This window comes from Myotis davidii, unplaced genomic scaffold (assembly GCF_000327345.1).
Source record: "Myotis davidii unplaced genomic scaffold, ASM32734v1 scaffold248, whole genome shotgun sequence".
Classification (NCBI taxonomy): Eukaryota; Metazoa; Chordata; class Mammalia; order Chiroptera; family Vespertilionidae; genus Myotis; species Myotis davidii.
The window spans coordinates 567,661-587,607 of record NW_006299220.1 but is presented as its reverse complement, the minus strand read 5'-3'; the positions used below and the strand labels follow the sequence as shown (position 1 = coordinate 587,607).

The following is a 19,947-nucleotide window of genomic DNA, read 5'->3' as shown; positions in this document are numbered from 1 at the left end:
TCCAGTGTGGGGTAAGGGGGGAAGGGGGTAGGGGGAGGGGACAGCACAGTCAGAAATTCCATTCTGTGATGTTCTGAAAGGCCTGGGACCCCTAGTTCGTCCCTCTCTTGGCCTTCGGGTTCCTTTCCTGGGCCTAGAACTACATGGTGGATGTCTCGGCTCCTCATTTTCAGGCCTGTGGTTTCTTTAGAATGCCTCGGAGCTGCCTCTCGCCCTCAGCCTTGGTCACCCGGGCGGTCGCCTCCTGCGCTCCACACCAAGGGGAGGGGCGTGTGTGTTCTCTGACCTTCCCATGTCACCCTCTACCAGCAGTGTCCTGTGGCCGTGTCTGCATCAGTGGGAGTGAGTACAGCGTGGTGGTGGCGCACGCATGGCTGGAGTTGGGCTGCTGGGGGTCCCACCCTGCTGTGGTGACGTGTCTCCGAGATGGTCTTCGTTCCTTGCCCGGGTACTGTAAGCTCTTTCCCCACTGAGACAGCGAGCCCACACCTGCTTGAGCCTCGGCCGACCTGTAACTGTTTGACCAACGGCATGCAGTGGAAATGATGGGGTATGCTTTTTTAGAAGCAAGATCGTAAGAAATTTTGCAGTGTCTGCCTGGCCACCAACCATCCAAGATGGCCCGCCATTATGCCTGCTAAGCTGGGAGGCGGCCCAAGCCGGGCACGCAGACAGCGGCCACGAGGACAGCCGCTCTTCAGCCCTTGCTGCTTTAGACACCCAGCCCTGGCTCCGGAGCTGAAACTCAGCCTTCGCCACTATTGGATTGTATATGTTCGGCTGAATAAAGGACCTCAAGTGACAACGGGGCCCATCAAACCCCAGAGCCCTGTTAGGGAAATTAACCAATTATTTTAAGCTGCCTGACTTCATCACCAACTGAAAGTGTCACTCAGCTTCTCTGCACCCCAAATTTTCTCTTTTGTACAATGAGGGTGATCACAGGATTGCTGTGTGGATTAAATGGGGTTAAATGAGGCGATGGAAGTATGTTGCTTGGCACACAGCACTCAGTAAGTGTTAGCTACTATGCTTATTTCCCCTAGTAGGCTACAATCTCTTTGTGTGCAGGGGGAGGAGTGCTCAGCTCCTGGTCCCAGGTCACATACACTAGCAGGTGATTGAGAAACGTCTTAATGAATGAATAACGATGATATGACCGGTAGCAGGAATCTCCCAGCTCCCCATGCTTCTCTTGAATATTCTTTTGCCCCTGACATCTCTGTGTTTGTGTTGCCTCTACTACCAATCCCAACCCTGCATCAGAAGACACTGTTGCTCCCTCCTGGTCTTGCAGTGATCAGGCTGCAAGAATACACAAAGGCTTGCCGCCCCGCTGTAGAAAGTGCCTGGGAGGGATGGTAACGAAGTCAGGCTGGGGAGAGCTTTGAGGGAACACACAGAATGGGAAGTTGCTAGTAAGTGCTGATCAGACATTTATCTCCCCCATCTGAGGGATCCACTCTAAGGAACAGAGTGGGAAATCTCTCCCAAGCCTAGAAGAGTGAAACAAACCTCTGGAATATGTCATTCAACTTTTCTGCTGTGATAATTGGGAAATGAAAATGAGTATTTGAGCAGCAAGAAAGGCCGGGTGAAAGTTTCGGAGAAAATGACCCTTGTCCACCAGCAGAGGGCGAGCTTGGGAGGCAGCCTAAGGTTCAGTTAAAGGGTTCGGCTACCTGGAGCAATTTCTGGCTGGGGCTGCATGAGAAGACCAGGCGGTTTTCCCAATTGTGGCGGTTTTCAGGCCACTCGTGGGGACAGAACAGGTGATGCAGGGACTCATGCAGATACAAGCCGAGATCATGTGTATCTGAGCAGGAGCTGGCAGGAAATGACTCTCGGGACCAAAATAAGCGCAGAAGGCAGAGGTAGATTTGTTTTGTTTTCTTTCTTGAAAAGTTTAATTTTATTTTTTTCTATCACCATTTGCCCCCCTATACACTCTTCCACCTCCACCCCCACCCTCAAGCCCCCCAAGGTAGATTTGTTTTCCACACTGATTCTAAAATTGCGGCCCTTAGACCAGCAATACATTTGAACAGTAAAATACTTTGAACAGTAAAAGCCCCTGATGGTCACTTTGGTTTAGAATCAGCTAGAGACCCCACCCATGCATTTAGTCTAGGCCACGTGCTCCAGCATACGTACCTGTCTCTGCACTGGGGGGAGGGGTCGTGAAGGGGAAGGGCTCCTGGCTAACGATAAAGTGGAATGCCAACTTCCCATGGCTCTCTCTCTGAGGTATATGATATCCCCTTGGGCAACCTCACCAGAGGAGGGGTATCTGGGTCGGATCAGCATTCCTGAACACACAACCCTAATAATAATACCACCCCATTGCCACCATTACCCCATTACCCAGCTCAGAGTTCTCGGAAGACCCAGAAGTCAGATGACTAGAACAGAAAATCTCTAGTGGAAAATCCCAAGGGGTCCTCAAGGCTCCCCAAATTCCAAACAACTACCACATATCTACAGGAACATCCCCTGGTCAGACTCAACCTTTTTCTTTCTTTCTTTCTTTTTTTTGCCCCCCTAAAAGCTCATTCTGAAGGTTAGAACACATTTATACACAGAATCGCTGATTCTGGTGATGAAAAATGTTCTGAGAGAGTTAAGGGTATCAGCTGAGGGGCAGTCATATCATCGTTCTCACATCCAGGCAAATGATCTGCATACTCAGGCTCAGGGCAGAATTTCAGCTCAGCGGCTCCTGGGAGGGAAAAGCCAAGCGCAGGTGCATGCATTTTGCTCGTGGTAATGTGTATTTAGTTTGGCTGTTGTTGAGTAAAATGTTGGCTTAATACAGGAAAGCTTTTCAATTCCACACTAGGGAGCCAGCGAAGCACACCCCTCCTCAACATGAGGAGAATCTCTAAAGTGGGGATGATAATGCCTTCTGAATAGGATCGTAAAGACTCATAAAGTGCCGTACGTAAAGCATCTAGTTCAGTTCCCAGGACGTTTTAAGTGCTCACAAAATAACAGCTATTACTCTGTTAGTTATGTATTCTATATGATTTTAACTATATGAAAACATAACAAATACTGGAAGAACATATGTCAAAGAATAGGTGTCATCTCTGGGTGATTGGTTACCCTTTGTTTTACACTTTTCTGTATTGCCTCACATCTGTATAATTTTTATTTCCACAGTCACAAAACCACAAATAATTTTGAAAATAAAACTGTAACCACATATGCAGCCTTATAAATGTGTAAGGCACTTCTCAAGAATTCCACCCAATCGTCCCAACAAGCAATGAGGTGTCTCTTTTCAATCTACATTTTATAGAAGAGAAATTGAGCTCTTGCCAGTGAGTTAGAAAGCCAGGCTCTGAATACAGGCCCGTGAACCCCAAAGTTACTGTAACCAGGGGTTCTCGACTGGGGTGGGAGATGGGGATGATGGTTAGAAACCCCAGCTCCTCCTTCATATTCTCTCTCTCTCTCTCTCTCTCTCTCTCTCTCTCTCTCTCACACACACACACACACACACACACACACACATCTGCTGACACCCTGCCTCCCCTAATACACCATGTTGGATACGGAAGGCACTGATCAATTCAATGGAGGGAAAACCAGCCTTGGGAATGGAAGATAAGAAAGTAGCAGAGAGATCACATACAGACATAGCCCTGAGCTGTGGTCACAGCTGTAGCTTGCGTTTGGCCTTAAGTGATGTCATGTGCAGTAGCCAAGCAAATCCTCAAAGGATCTTACACCTCAGAGAACTCGGTCAGTGACAGGTATGCGAAAGTGCAGCCTAACTAACGGACTGAACTGGATTTCTTTTCGGCAACAGATGGTCCCATGCATCAAGCATATCCATCTCTGATACAGAAAGGCTGGTGAGTGATTAAAACCAATCACCGGCCTGGAGGAGCTGCACGCTTGATGGGTGTACAGGAAATGTTCACTAGGCTCTCAACCAGGCTGATGGCTCTGAATCTCTGGAGAAGAGCAGATGTCTGTACTTGTCTTTGCCAAATTTCAAATTAATCACCTGCCTGTAATTTGGAGGGGCTGCACAAATGCTGGGTCCCTGCAGGGCACGAATCAACCAATAACAGTTCATCTATCTTTGCAGCATCTTTGCTGTTCTGGTCAAGTTTAAAGATTGTATGTGTTCTTTTGCACACAAGCCTGATTGATATTAGAATCTTCTAAATGTACTCTGCCCAGGGACAGATTAATATCTTGCTGGATCTTTGCAAACTCCTGCCAGCAGAATGTAAAAAACGGTTTTGGTAGAAGGTCGTGAGTTCAGTAATGAAACGGCACACCTGTCCATGGCATATTTTGAATCTGCCTGTCCATTCCCCTGCCTTCTTCTAAGGGCCTTCCTGATTTTCCTCTGGTAATTTCCCCTCCCTTTCTCACTATGTGTGGTGCCCACTCTCCCTCCTCCCTTCTAGTTTCCGCCCTGGTCCTCCAGGCCGGATGGGGATAGTCTTGGGAATTCCCTCCCATCTTCCCCTTGGCCACAGTGAGTGAATGGTTCAGTGATGGGCCTGTGACCTAATAACCCAGGATAAGGAAACACAACCCGGGGTGCTTTTCTTGGACCCTTGGGCAGATAGAAACCTTTTTCTGTGAGGCCACTTAGATGGTGGGAGACAAGCCTGGAACAGGAAGAAAATGAGGCCAGCACCCAGGAAGGACAATCCAAGAGCTGGGAGAAGTCAGATGATGGATAAACTAATTTGGATATGTAGTGAGCCACTCCTGGACCGGTTAGCTACTTGAGCCGATAACTCCATCACTACCATCCCTTCCCTTTCTTCTTCTTTTTTTGCGACTTTGTGTGAGTTTCTGCCATTTGTAACTAAAAGTTTTGATTCATGTCATTGGGAAGGCAAGAGACTTTGCATTTATCTCCCAACCTCAGTGACATCCCACACGTCTCTCCTGGGATAATCCCCAAGGACACTTACCCTGCGCCCGAACTCTTCGCCTTGCTTCACTTCCCGAGGGTAGCCGTCGATCAGGAAGCCCGTGGTGTGGCCGAGGCTGGCCGCCATGGCCTCCCGCAGCAGCTCCAGAAGGATGCCCTGCAGCGGAGGGAAGGGGTCAGGACTGAGCTCCTCCCAGAGCAATGCCTGCATGGCCTCAGGGCTCCTCGGTCAGCCCAGCCCAGAGGGAGGGCGGGTCAGATAGGATTAACAGCGGACAGAAAATGTGCTGTTTCTCATCAACTCTAAGCCTCATTCTCTCCCTGACACACATTTTAATGTCTTTGAAATTGGTAGGTATCTTACAATCAGTGCTGGGCATAATTTAATTGTTAGTGTTTTTTTTCCTACTGGTATATTTTTACTGGTTATATTTTACTGGGGTGTCTTAAAATAATGGCATCTTAGATTAGATAAAATATAGTGGCCACTTTTCACATGGCAGCACCCCATAAATTAGGCAGAATGGCAGTTTAAAACTAGGCAAAACATACTGTTGATTTTTTACCAGCAAATGTATTAGTTTTGACAGCCAGTAACTTGAGAAGATTTTCAGTAGCTATGAAGTAGCATTTTCTAGCAACAGCACTTTCTCTGTTAGAAACGTAGATAGGACCCGTGCCTATGGCAAGTAACAGAGGAGAGATGTCCGGAAGCTTGGGAAGGGATGCAGGAGCAATGCCTCCAGCCTGTTCCCTGGCTCCCCAGCTCCCCCAGCTTTGGCCACGGTCTCGGAGAATGCAGGCACCACAGGGTGGTCAGAAACTATCCCTAGATAATGGGAAATTAACTGCTTGTGAAGTTGACATACTAGTGAGGAAGACAGATAATAGATGAACAAATAAGTAACAGTCAGCTAGAGAGAACCACTGGGGACAAAATTAAAGCAGGGCTAAGAGATACAGGTGGTGAGGGAGGTCTCTTTGATAAATTGCCACATTAAAGTAGGGATCTGGGTGAAGTAAAGGAGCATCTATCTGAATATGTGAAGGAAGAGAACACAGGCTGAGGACGTAGCATGTGCAAAGGCCCTGAGGCACGCACAGCCTGGCCTGTAGGAGGAATGGTGGCTGGTGGGTGTGAGCAAGGCGAGTGGTGGGAACAGAGCCAGGGGAAGGACTCTGGATTTTATTTTAACTGTGGCGGGGAGCCACCGGAAGATGCTGGGAAGGGAATAAAATAATTTGATAAACACTTTCAGGAAATCATTCTGTTTGCTGTGAAAAGAATAAACTGTAAGGAGGAGTGGCCACAAGGAAGCGAGCTAAGAGGCAATTGCAGCGGTTTGTTGTTTTCCATGAGAGCCATTCTGTCTTCCTGGCAATGCAGCCGGCCAAGGAGGAGCATAAAGCTCCGTGAGCTCAAGCCCTGTTACAGACCCTGGGACTTGGCGTGGGAGGAATTAATAGTTTTTGACACCCATGGCATCCAGCTTCTCAGAAATGGATGGCGACTTGAAAAAACACATATAAACAACGATACGTAAGAAAGATACATATTCTTAAACTACACAAGGAAGATACCAAAGTTCAAGACAATGCTGTCATTCCTCCCACAATAACGGAAACTTTATTTTCTCTTTTACAGAGGGTTGTATCTCTAGGCCTTGCTGTACCACGCTTCATCTCTGCTTTAAATATTTCAGTTCTAAAGTGGGACCAGTTTGGGGGGAAAGGTGAGACAGGCTAATATTCAAGGAGCTGGCAGGGCAACAAGACAGAAGGAACGTGGGCCTGGACAACGTGGATCTCCTGCCTGCCTCTGCCGGCTCCGCAGAGAGAACTCGAATACAGCCCTTGTCCTTTTGGGCTCCTCTGTTCCCGCAGCTTAGACTAAAGGCAGCACCCCACAATATCCCCCCAGCCGGGGAGGCAGCTGTTGCTTACGGACGGCACCAGGTCTCCACGTTCCATGGTGTCTCTGATCAATTTGCTTCTTTCAGAGTCTGATGCCAGCTCGTGACGCAGGAGCTCACCAGTCGAGAGGTGTGTGAATCCGTATTTTTCCACCAGCTTTGCACACTGCGTGCCTTTGCCAGAGCCTGGGCCACCTGGAAAGAAGTCACGCATCAGACATGCATCCCACGTCTGGTGCCTCAGATTTTTTTAAAAAAGATTTTTTAATTGATATTTCGAGAGAGAAGAAGGGAAAGGAAGAGGGAGAGGAAGAAGAAGGGAGAGAGAGAAACACGGATGTGAGAGTGAAACATGGACTTGGCTGCCTCCTGCACACCCCTGCCCGGGGATTGAACCTGAAACCCGAATTGAATGGGCGACCTTTCTGTGCACAGGAGGACACCCAACCAACCGAGCCACGCCGGCCAGGGCTCATTTTTGACTGTACTCATCATGGTGGACAAGCCTCAGTGCTTCATTCACTGAGCATACACTGAGCACTGTGATTTACCGGGAGCTATGGGGGGCGATGTGGACACATGGAGAATGGGCTACAGTCCTTGCCCTCAAAGAGCTTACTGCCCAAGGAGGGCGCCGGCATCACAGACAGACCACAAGCAGTGAGTGCAGTGGCCGGTGGTCCGGTGGGAGGAGCTCAGGCCGGGCGTCTCAGGGGAGGGGAGAGGGATGCCCTTTGGGTAGAGATGCAAGCCAGACAAGTTTCCTGGGGAACCGATCTGCTCATGTGAAAGCACTGCCACGGTGTCTAATAAAGAGAGATGCTCAACAAATGCTAGCTCTTCATTTAAAAATAAATTGCTCTCCTTTTCAATTGCCAACTTACGGACAACTTACAAGCAGAGTACAGAAAGCTTTCGGAAACATCTGAGCATAAGTTGCCCACCTGATGCCTCACACTACAGGACACTTTGTGTCATTTCTTTTGAAAAAGGAGCCAAGCACAGGCTTCTACATAGCTACATCTTCAGACCCCACTCAAATGTCAGTGGAATTATCTCAATTGTCCCAATAGTGTCTTTGGAAGCCAATGGATCAAGTTCTAAGTCTGGTGTTGCCTTTAGTTGTCATGTCTTTCTGGTGTCCTACAGGATAGAACAGTCCCTTTGTGTTTCCTCGACACTTAAAAATATATATATATTTCAGAGAGGAAAGGAGAGGGAGAAACATCAATGATGAGAGAGAATCATTGATTGGCTGCCTCCTTCATGCCACCCACGTGGATTGCCTGCATCCTGGGCTTGTGACCTGACTGGGAATTGAACGGTGACCTCCTAGTTCATAGGTCGACACTCAACAACGGAGCCACGCTGGCTGGGCTCCTCAACACTTTTTAAAAAATTACATTTATTGGGGTGACATTGGTCAACATGAACATACAGGTTTCAGGTGTGGGTTTCTATAAGATCTGTATATCGCACCATGCGCTCACTACCCAAAGTCAAATCTCCTGTCACTATATATCCTTGACACTTTGAAGATTATAAAGTGTGGGAAACTGTTTATTGCCTTCACTATCTCATAAGCATAGTCAGAGAACCCCCCAAAGGCTGGGTGCCTTTGAAGCCCTAGCAGAGGTCTGAGCTAGGCGCCACCTCTGTTTGTCCAGACAGTGGTAGCTGAAACTACTCCCCCATTTATTATTATGTAAATCCTTGCTGATGAGCTAGTCTGCCTGTTGCAGGGGGTCACCTGCCTAAGGGCTATGCTATGGGTGCATCCCAGATCAATAAAAGCTTGGTGAGGCCTGAGAATGGGAGGCAGTCCTTCGGGACTTGCCGCCTGGTCCCCCAATATTGCAAAATTATCTCGTGTCTTTTTCTCTCATTTGTTGTGCGGCTCCTCTTTCAGATACCGAACCCTACTCCACGCAGAACGTGGAGGGAGTCTTACTCGACAATAAAGTTCCTTTGTAATGTCCCTCGATGTGATTTTCTGCCGTTTTCTAGTTATTGTTATTAATTCTGGGTATCTGCCAGGCTCCTCTGATGAGCATTACACCTTTGACTCGTTCCCTTGCCTCCCCAGTGGCAACTAGTTGCTAAGTTAGGATTTTACATTTGAAAGTAATAATAGCTAACCGTGGTCTAGTCGCTGCTCTAAGCATTTTATGTGCATTGATTTGAACCAGGCACTGTTCTTATCCCCATTTTACAGATGGGGAAGCAGAGACATAGCGAAGGTAACTCCACTGCCTCAGGCCAGTAAGTAGCAGGTCCAGGATTGAAGCCTGGCTCTGGCTCTCCAGGGCGTTCTTCCTCTCCTCCCCGCTGTGAGCTCAGGTGCTCAGCCCACAGCACACCTGCTGGCAGGATGATTTGCCTGAAAAGCATGCCACTTCCCAGCTCCTTAGAACTGAATGGCTTCCCAGTCCCTGCAGTATAGAATCTGAACTCTGTAGAGGGACATTCAACCAGCCAGACTCGGGTTGCATTTAACCTCTCCAACCTTTTTTCCCATTTCTTATCCTTGTCCAACACTGTCAGTCCAACCACATACTGTCCCTTCAATAAGGTGCGCTTTTCCAGGCCACTGTGCTTCTGCGCTTCGAGGTCCTCGGCCTGAAGGCCATAAATCAGCTCTCTGCCCCTCGGCCCTGTTGGAGTGACTGGTTTACATGTGCCCTTGGCCTGGCTTACACTTGGTCTCCAGGTTCCCCACTAGCACAGCACCTTGCACACAGTAGGTGCTCCATTACACCTGAGGAATCCAGGTTTTCTTGGTAAAGAGAATATTGAACATTAACATGCAAAGCACGATTGATATTTTCATATGGCAGTGAGGATTTATGGCTCATCTCCAGCTTTCCGGGCTTGCCTCTCTTCACATCCAAAGCTTTTGCTTGGGATATTTGGCAACTTCCCTTTTGAGGGACAACATCAGTTGTTGTTTCTCCTCAGTAGAAGGGCCTCTCATTCCCTCCCTGTGGCCTTGGTGGAAATACAGGAAAGGCCATGTTTTCTATGGTCTGCTCATCCACACAGCTGCCTAAACCAGGTGGGGAGGGTTTAGATCCCTCCGTGTAGTCATGGGTGGGCTAGATGTCAGGGGAAACAGCAATGACAGAGGCTGGCCACTTAGGACCAGGTGCTGGCCAGCTAATGCTGTTTGCTCCAAGCACTATGGCTCCCGTCTGCTGAGATAATAGAAACAAGAGAAGGCCACTCAGGGAAGAAGAGCTTACAGATAAATGAGTACGGGGAACACGAGGCTGAGCTCCTGACCGATTTACCCAGAAACTCCTTTCCTGGGATGGCTGGAAGCCAGTCATGTGGAAAAGATATTTTCGAACACAGCTTACCAGGCCAAAATGCCGCGTTCCAGTTATTTTTTCTCTTTCAGCATCCTGCTAATACAGCTATTATAGTTTTGGTCCTCTAAAATGTTATTTAACAAATCTCAACAGAAAAACAATTAAAAATCTTCAGCTCAAATAACAACAGCTGGGTGTTAAACACCAGCGGGTGCCCTTAGGAACCTCTCGTGGGAGCAGCAGCTGCAAATTCTTAGCATTCTTTGGCCAAATGGTGCAGGCACCGTGGAGTTGTAAGTAATTTACACAATGCCTTGATTCTTCCCATGGCTCCTAACTGGAAAACAAAGTGATTTTCACCACTATAGTACGGCCCAACAACTGCTAGTAGGAATATGAGTTTTCATATACTGTTATTTGCATGCCTTCAAGGCTTTTACTTATGATCCTATATAATAAAAGGCTACTATGCAAATCAACTGAACAGCAGAAGGACTGGCTGCTATGACACACACTGACCACCAGGGGGCAGATGCTCAATGCAGGAGCTGCCCCCTGGTGGTCAGTGTGCACCCACAGGGGGAGCACCTCTCAGCCAGAAGCTGGGCTCATGGCTGGTGAGCGCAGCAGTGGTGGTGGGAGCCTTTCCCAACTCCGTGGCAGCACTAAGGATGTCTGACTGACAGCTTAGGCCCACTCCTAAGCCATCAGTCGGACATCACCCGAGGGCTCCCGGACTGCTAACGGGTGCAGGCCAGGCTGAGTGCCACCTCGCCATGATGCACGAATGTTGTGCACTGAGCCTCTATTTTTAAAATAACCAACGGGGCCTTGATATCCCTCCAGGATAATTGGTTGCATGGAAAAAAATGTTTGCGGTGCCACATATCAGGATGAGCAGTCTGTGTCCTCTGGTGACAAGATAATCAATAGCAGATGAGGGGTTGTCACACTGATGTCATTTTACTGGTTTTCAGGGTATCATTTCATTGCTCAAGGCTTAACCCCCAAAGCAAACCTATACTCAATACGGCATCCTGTGACCCACAAAGAGAGTGGAATATGAGATCCCATTTTAAAGGGGTCTGTCAACACTTCAAAAAAAAAAAAGCGAAAAATCTTTATTCTCAACCTCCAGTGTAATTTAACATTTTTGTCAGGGGAGGTCAAAGGTGCTATATTGTGCGAGTGAAAATACTGTCAACTCCCACTTCACAGCTGAGCGTGTTATTTCCCCCTAAGGTTCCCTCAGCACTGCACGAAGGAAGGAAGGAAGGAAGGAAGGAAGGAAGGAAGGAAGGAAGGAAGGGAGAGAGGGGGGGAGGAAGGAAGGAAGGAAGGGAGGGAGGGAGGAAGGAAAAAAGGAAGGGAGGAGGGAGAAAGGGAGGGAAGGGAGGAAGCAAGAAAGGAAGGAAGGAAGGAAGGAAGGAAGGAAGGAAGGGAGGAAGGAAGGAAGGAAGGAAGGAGGGAGGGAAAAAGGGATGGAGGGCGGGATGTAGGAAAGGAGGGAAGGGCCATGTCTGTATCCTCACTCAAGCATTCTCGTGGAACTGGAACTGAAACCAGCGGCCTCACCTCGCCTGCCCACCTGAGCCCGTTTCCAGGGTGCTTTGTATTTACTGGAGTAACTCTTTCTTAGGAGCCGGCTCCTGGGTTCATTAGCTGGGCCCCGCAAGAGAAGACCTCCCGCTCCTAGGCAACTGTTGCAGGGTGCTTGGCCTCAGGGTAAAGCGGGTGAAATGGCAAGGCTGGGGTGTTCCAGCACGCTCTGTGCTCACAAAGCCCAAACAAATAGCAATGTCAGGCAGGTCAGCCGCTAACCCCCGATCCAAACAAATGCATGTATGTAGGTTTCTGTTATGCTTTGATTTTTAAAGATTTTAAATAGTAATGGCAGAGAGCAGGTTATAATGTCCTTTGTGGACATTTTATTGTATCTTATTAACTGTAGGATGCAACCTGGAATTAAGCATGAGGCCTAGTAATACAGCTCTTCATTTGACAAACATGTTGGGCAGCGAGTATACTAGTAGGTCAGACACGGTGCTGAGTGCTGGGAATAAACAGACTCAGGGGTGCTGTGTTTTCCATCAGAGAATTCACCGTCTCATGGGAAGATGACAGGTGAACCCAGTGTCACAGAGTGTGATAAGGCTGTGACACTACTGCAGGAGCCCCGGGAGAGACTCCGCGCCCAGGCAGGGAAAGGGTGGTTGATGAGCATGCACAAGGACCTTTGCCAACACAGGGAAAATGTGCAAGAGAAGGGGATAAGACTGAGCTTGGTATATTCAGTAAAGTGTTGTGGAACATGGCAGAGTCCCTCAGAGAATGGCTGGAGGGAAGGAGTAAAACATAATGGTGTCACTAGAAAGGGACTGGGACCGAGGTGGGTCTGCCCAGCACAGTCTGGAATGTGTGGGTTCTTGACTTTGTGCAGGGAAGTTTTCATAACACGAGTTCAGGTGATTTTGAGAGTAGGTTTATTAAAGCTGGGACAGTGAAACAAAGTAAGGGCTTAAGATAGAAGTGGCAAGATCACTGTAACAGGAGTGAGTTAAGGCTGGGCTGCCTAGACCCAGGAAAGGAAGTCACAGTCATAGAAGTGAGCCAGCTGGGCTGTGTGGACTCAGGAAAGAAAGTGACAGAAGCAGAAGAAGTGAGCCATGCTCGGCTTCATGGACTCAGGAAACAGGTTACAGAGGCAAAAGGAAAGGCTTGGGAGACAGGTTCAGGGGGTTAGCTCTGGACGAGCTGCTGCTGTCTGCTGCTCCCCTGGTTGCAAGTCTCATGGGAACTCTTAGAGCTCAGGAGAAAGAAAGCAAAGATGCACTCCCAAGGAAAGGAGAGAGGGCGTGGGCATGCTCAAGGGGGAGTGTGCACTGGCTTCCTTTGTCTTAAAGGTTTTTTATCTGTTTTCTAAAGGTAGGAGTTTTAGGGGAGGTCTCAGGGGAGGGTCTCAACAGACTATTGAACAACTTTCCGGCTGTGTCCTTTGATATGCTTATGCATCAGGATGAGCATATAGGGGAGTTTGGGATCATTCTCTGGCCAGTTTCACTGTTTTACTTTTATCTTGGATTTGTCTGGTTCTAGTTGTTTTTTTGTTATTTATTCCCCTGACTTCATCCATTCTGGGGTTTGGTTGGCACCAATGGCATCAACTGGGTCTCTGTTATCTATTTCCCTGACTCGGGTGTCTAAGCTACTGACTCTCTAATTGGGGAGGAGAGGTGTAAGTATCCTTGGTTAGGGGAGATGTGATCTTGTGATTTATTAGCTGGCTAGGTCTTTGTTTACTATCTGTCTCTGTTTCCTCATTCCACTTGTCAAGGGATTTCTTAGCTTCTTACTAACCTGCCTCCATGGGAAATGCACAGGACAGATGGATCTAGCAACAAAGCCTGGCTCTGACACTTATTAATCATGTGGGTATGGATGAGTCTTTTATTTTCTCTGAGCTTTAGCTTTCTCGTCTGTAAAATGGGTGTAGGGAGCAAGAACCAACTCTTTGACACTTTATACACTTGCCTCTTGCCTCTCCTTCATCCTCATCTCCCATACCCAACCAGTTGCTAAGCAACTTTGAAAAGTTGAGTCTACATTTGGAAAGTCTCTGAAATCTGTCTCTTTGTCCCAAATCTCATTGAAAATTTCCTTTGTTCTATCTCTTTTCCAAGAAATTGGTACTTGATAAATGAGAGGAAGTTACTCAGGCCTCTAACTCTTCCTGAGTTACATCTGTAGGCTGTCATCCAGCATATCGTGGTTTGGAAGAAATATAATCCAACAATAAGTCACTTCAAGATGTCCAGACCACTTACAGGTAAGATATATATGTGTGTACGTGCGTGTGTGTTCCTACAATGTGTGTACGTACGTGTGTGTACCTGCAAACATATGTATCTGGTTTAGAAAACACAAAGTTTTCCTGTAAGGCACAGCATTCTCTAGGTCTGATTGCTGTCAGTTAAGTTCTCCAGGCCTTCATTCCCACCTCACCCCAGCCTCAGCATTCTTTAAACCTCTTCAGCACCAATGACCATCACTGACACAACTTTAGCTCCCTATTGATTTGGCTGAACATGAGTGTTCGTCATCACACCCGTCTATCCTCTCTCTCTGTTCACATCTCCTTCCCCCTCTCTCTTTTCCCTTGACCTCCTTCTATTCAACTGTTCTCTGTTCTCTGGATCCTCACTGTGACTCATTGAGTTGGTCCACGTCCTTTGGGTTCCACTTACTTCCCTGTCCATCTGGACACAAGGCCTTTCCTAGTAACTTTGAATCCTTTGCTCCCTTTGAATTATATTGTGCTCCCTTGAGAACCACCAGGCTGCTCTCTCTGCCCAGCCCACCATTTACTTTATATGCATCTACTCTGGGTTGCTAAGAATTCCTTGAGCAAGTCAGAAAATCAGGCCAACTGGGTTTCATTTATAGCTTTTAATGCTTCTTGGCAAATATATTTCTCTTTTGCTGATACTAAATTGGATGTCCATGGATGGATTCTAATACATTTCCCCATTGTCCTATTGTCCTTAAATACTCATGGTCTTATTCCTCTCACTCTTACACATTTTTAGTCTTCCTATTCACTAAGAAGGTGAAGATGATCTCTTTCCTCAACATTTCCAACACATATGTTTCTTCTATTCCTTCTTTCTCCTATTTGGAAGACTTTATACAACTACTCAGCCTAAGGCCAACTTCTCTGCTTTGGCTCTTGTAGCATTTTCATTCATAGCACTTTTCACAGTATATAATAATAATGTGACATATATACATATATGTGTGTGTGTGTATAATATATATATATATGTGTGTGTGTGTATATATATGTGTGTGTGTGTGTGTGTGTGTGTGTGTGTGTGTGTGTATATTCAGCAGGCTGTTGCTAGGAATTGACTCTCTCTGACTGGAAAAAGTAAAGAAAAATAGACCATTATCCTCAGACAGTATCTCTACTAGTCTGAAATGTATTGCTGCTCCAGGTTATTTGATGAGAGGATGAAACAGTCCAGTGATAGGGTCAGCTGAAGGTTATATATATTACTTATATAAGAGTCTGGAATATATATATATTAGACTTAAAGTCTGTCTTCCATATTAGACTCCATGGTCCACAATTATAGGATACTAGAGGCCCGATGCACGAAATTCGTGCAAGAGTAGGCCTTCTGTCCCCTAGCTGCTGGCATTGGCTTTCCTGTGGCACCCGGGACCCAGGCTTCCCTCGCAGCCCTGGCTTTGTCCGGAAGGTCGTCGGGGAGAACGTCAGGTCTGATTAGCATATTACGCTTTTATTATTATAGATGGGTATGTTTTGCTCACCATGGTACTCAAACACAGTGACTAAAACACAGTAGACACTTTATAATAGTGGCTGAGAAAATAATTTACTGATGAATGGATCCTTTTCTCCTGCCTACTTCAAACTCTTCACTCTCTCTTTATTTGTGCACATTACATTTACTTCTCTCAGTTGGCATTATCTCCTCTCTCTTCTGTATAACAACATGCTTGGTTTTCCTCAATGCAAGTAAAAATATTTCCACCATTCTTTGCATCCTCTAGTTGTCCTATAGTCTTTCCTTCCCCTCCCCCCCTGTAGCCTATAACTACCCTTTTTCATTTCCTCCTTTTTCATTGACTCCTTTTACTCTTGCAAGCTACCCCCTAACTTCATCACTCTTTGAAATTGATTTTTTTAAGTTCAACAGTGATTGCATAATTGTCACATTATTTAATGACCTTCTTCTAGTCTTTACCATCTTTGATTCTTTAGTAGCATTTAACACCATTTGACACCATAGACATCTTGAAATTCTCTCTTCCCCTGGCTACCAGGACACACAGTGTAACCACATTCTCTTCCTTCCTTTGCCAGGGTGAAGCACACAGAGTAGAAACGGCTTTATGTTGGGATCCCCACAGGACCTTGCATAATGCCACAGGCAATGCCTAGGTGCCGGAGGCCGCCCATTGTCTTCACTAGCAGAGAAGTGCAAACAAGGATCCCAGAAGGCTGGTGACCCTTGAACCCACGGCAGGGCCTGAGTTATGCACCGATTGTCTAGTCCTGACAATGGGGGCTCAAGCTATTTCCTGACCAAACAGTCTCAGAGTAAATCCTTATATAATATTTACTGACCTTTAAGATAGCCTGTCTGCTACCGCAATTACCTGCCTGACTAAGGGCTTTATGTGTAACCAAAGTTGAATAAAAGGCTGGTGAGGACTGGGCACTGGTGGAGGTCCTTCCCCTTGAGTTGGACTTGCCCGTCTGGTCCTCCAGTATTTCCAAATTATCTCTTGTCTCTTCTCTTTCATTTGTGTGCGGCTCTTCTTCCAGATCCTGAACCCTGAACCACGTGGGATGTGGGGGAAACACAAACTTTTGTGGAGCTGTGTGGCCCCACAAAAATGAAATGACAACTCTATTCCCTTTTACATAGAAGGAACACTGGACCAAAGGACTCCAGTTCCAGGTTCACATCTCAGACCTTTATCTGGTTAGATAACTTTGATCTAATTACTTGTCCACTCTGAGCTTCAATCTCTCTAATTACAAAATAGGGATGATTATAATGCCTATTTGTTGTGAGGACAAAATGAGGTAATACATGTGAGTTGCTTTACAGTAGCTGGCATAGTGTAACACTCAATAAGCATCATGATTATTATTTGTTAAATAAGGCAGCTAGTGTTAGTGAGGCTTAACTATCCTTCAACTCTGAAATTGGAATCTATAACTTTGTTTCTGTAAAGATTAGACACAGCATTTTATATTGTGGCACTATTTTAACATCTTTAAGGATGGCTGGTCTTTACAGTGATAGCTTGTGGAGGTATCAAATATCTTTTGCAAATCAAACAATCCTATTTTTAGATAGTCCTCAGAGTTATTGAAAAAAAATCTATCAGATTTCTAACCCTTGAAATATTTCTTTCTCTCTAAATGAAAATGGGTGCCAAGGATGGGTTAAGGATTTCATGATTAAATGATTCCTTTCAGAGGAAACCTATTATGCCATCAGATCATGAGCTGATTGAGCCCTAGGAATGATCCTCATCCACGGTGAGCCCATGAGTCAGTCTCTTTAAACATTCTCTCTGGGGGAGCGGCATCTCCATGCCAAGTTTCAGCAGGCTGTTGCTAGGAATTGACTGTCTCTGACTGGAAAAAGTGAAGAAAAATAGACCTTTATCCTCAGACAATATCTCTATTAGTCTGAAATATATTGCTGCTTCAGGTTATTTGATGAGAGGATGAGACAGTCCAGTGATAGGGTCAGCTGAAGGTTATATGAAAGAACTTTGTATGGAACTGGAAACTTCTTGATGGCAGGTCCTGTGTCCTATTTATCAATGCCTGATGTATGGTGGGCACTTAATAGTAGATAATGATTGAATGAACGAATGATGAACAATCTGGGAGCTTCAGGGAGGTAGCCCTATACATGACATTGGAAATGAGGAGACTTTGTTTCTGCATCATTCCTGCACTGGACTAGCTGAGTGATCTTGAGAGAGTCACCTTGTTTCTTTGGTTGTATCTGAATTGAAGAGTCTGGAATAAATTAGGGATTTCTCATGTTATTTTGTATACTTTCCCTAAATATTCCAGCTTCCCTTCCACACTGCTCCTTATTGAGGAAAGATTATTCATCCCCATGATTTTGAACTTGAGTTCCCAAGTGACTTCCTTTGGCTAATGAAATGTGGACGGAGGTAGATATGTATCATATGTAGGCAGAGGTTTTTTGTTTTGTTTGTTTTTTGCTAGTATAAGGTTTCCCAAGTATCTTTTCTCTTTGCCATGACACTGGCAATGACTTAGATAGTAGGGACTCAATCAGTGTGGTCATCAGAGTGAAGGTCAGTCAACTGTCGATGAACCCGTAGCATTAATTCAGAGTAAGAACATGAAGAGGAGGAGGAGGGAGAGGAGGAAACAGAAGAAGAAACATCTTTGTTGTCCTACAACACAGAGATTTTTAGGAAGGCTTACTTGTTACTACAGTAGAACTTAACTTCTTCTGACTGATACTCTCCCCAAACTGTCTGTGTATCAGAATCACCTGGGGTATTGAAAACATTCTTGAGTCAGTCAATCTGTGAACCTTTAGGGTTGAAGCCTGGGAATTTACAGTTTTAGAAAGGTCCCCAGAGAAAATATACTGATATCTGCAATTTCCTTTGAAATGTGTAAGGGAAAAGAAACTGTTTTGATGGACAGATAGAAGGACCGATTTGTGATGAGACAAGTTAATGTTAACAGTAGAATCTAGGTGGTGGATATACAAGCGTTCACTATAAAATTCTTTCAGCTTTGCTGAATGTTTGAAATATTTTCATAATAAAGAGATGATCTTCAAGAAAATTCCCCTGGTGATTCTGATTATTAGCTCGATTTGGAACTTCTAGACTAGAAAATCTAAGGGAAGCAATTTGCTGTGAACTCCCAGTGGTCACTGCAGGGAGTCTTGTGGTTATTTAATATTTACAGTGTCATAATGCTGAGATAATGGTTCTATCAGAAGTGAATACTGGGTAAAATGATGATGGATAAAAATCCTCATTGCCTTACCAATAGCAGAGCCAATCCTCTCCCTTGCAGATGAAGTGAACTTTCTGTTTTCTCAGCATCAGACCAGAGAGAATAGGAGGGAGACTGTGGCCTATTTGGTACCAATGGAGTGGGTCAGAGACAAACCTGTTTGAGCTGTCATTGCAGACTGTTCAGATAAAGATACCTGGTTCACAAGGCTTTTGACTTGATATTTGATCTAATGAGTATCTTCTCTCAGTGTTTCATTTGTAATAATTTATTTAACCCTTACAACTGTTTGCAGCAGGTGAAATTTGTAATCTATTATGCAGATAAAAAATGGTGCGCAAGGGCCCACTGTGCCTTGGTAACTGCTAAGCTCCAGAGCGTCTCCTGTAAGGAAACCAAACCTGTTGTTCAGAAATGTAGCACAGTCTTTAGTCAACCAGGACCGGGGCTTCCATCATGGCCCCATAGCGTTGCCTGATGAAATACGGGACATCCAGTTCAACATTGCATGAGATGTACTTACAATAACACTGTCATTGTTTCTCTAAAATTCAAATTGAACTAGTTGTCTTTTTTAAAAAAAAATATTTTTATTGATTTCAGAGAGGAAGGGAGAGGAAGAGAGAGAAATATCAATGAGGAGAGGGAATTGTTGATCGGCTGCCTCCTGCACGCCCCCCACTGGGGACCGAGCCCACAACCTAGGCATGTGCCCTTGACGGGAATCGAACCCGGGACCCTTCAGTCCGCAGGTCGACGCTCTATCCACTGAGGAAAACCGGGTAGGGCGTCCTGGTTTTTTTTTTATTAACTAAATCTGGCAACCCTATAAGGCCCCACCACTTATTAGCCTGGAGTTTTCATCTCTGTTTTGACAACTCCAACAGCCTGCGATTTTGGGAATCAGTCAGCTAAAACCTACCACAGTAATAGTGAGACATATGAGATGTCTAATTAAGAAAAACTCTGAAATTGGAATTTATAACTCTAACTCTTCCATCAACAGAAGACAAGGAAGGTTCAGGTCTTGGGCGAGACGAAAGGGTAGGCACTCGGGTGATGGTTTCTCAACATTTCTGCCCTATACTGCTGGGTGAGCTCCTACAGTTCATAACATGTTGATCCCATCTCCATCCTCACCCCATCTCCATCCTCACACTGTCTCCTTCATCCTGACCCATCTCCATCCTCACCCCATCTCTATCCTCACCCCCTCTCCATCCTCACCCCCTCTCCATCTTCACCCCGTCTCCA

At 46.0% G+C, this 19,947-nt stretch overlaps 1 protein-coding gene across 1 annotated transcript in view; it reads right to left on the bottom strand.

Moving 5' to 3' along the window:
- The window catches only part of AK5 (adenylate kinase 5), a 207,756-nt gene that overhangs the window by 11,273 nt on the left and 176,536 nt on the right, over nucleotides 1–19,947 (bottom strand). Inside the window, exons 11-12 of the mRNA XM_006774690.2 lie at nucleotides 6,851–7,014; nucleotides 4,947–5,063 (exon numbers count right to left, since the gene is read on the bottom strand). Coding sequence (XP_006774753.1) covers nucleotides 4,947–5,063; nucleotides 6,851–7,014 — 281 coding nt within the window. The remainder of the gene's footprint in view (nucleotides 1–4,946; nucleotides 5,064–6,850; nucleotides 7,015–19,947) is intronic.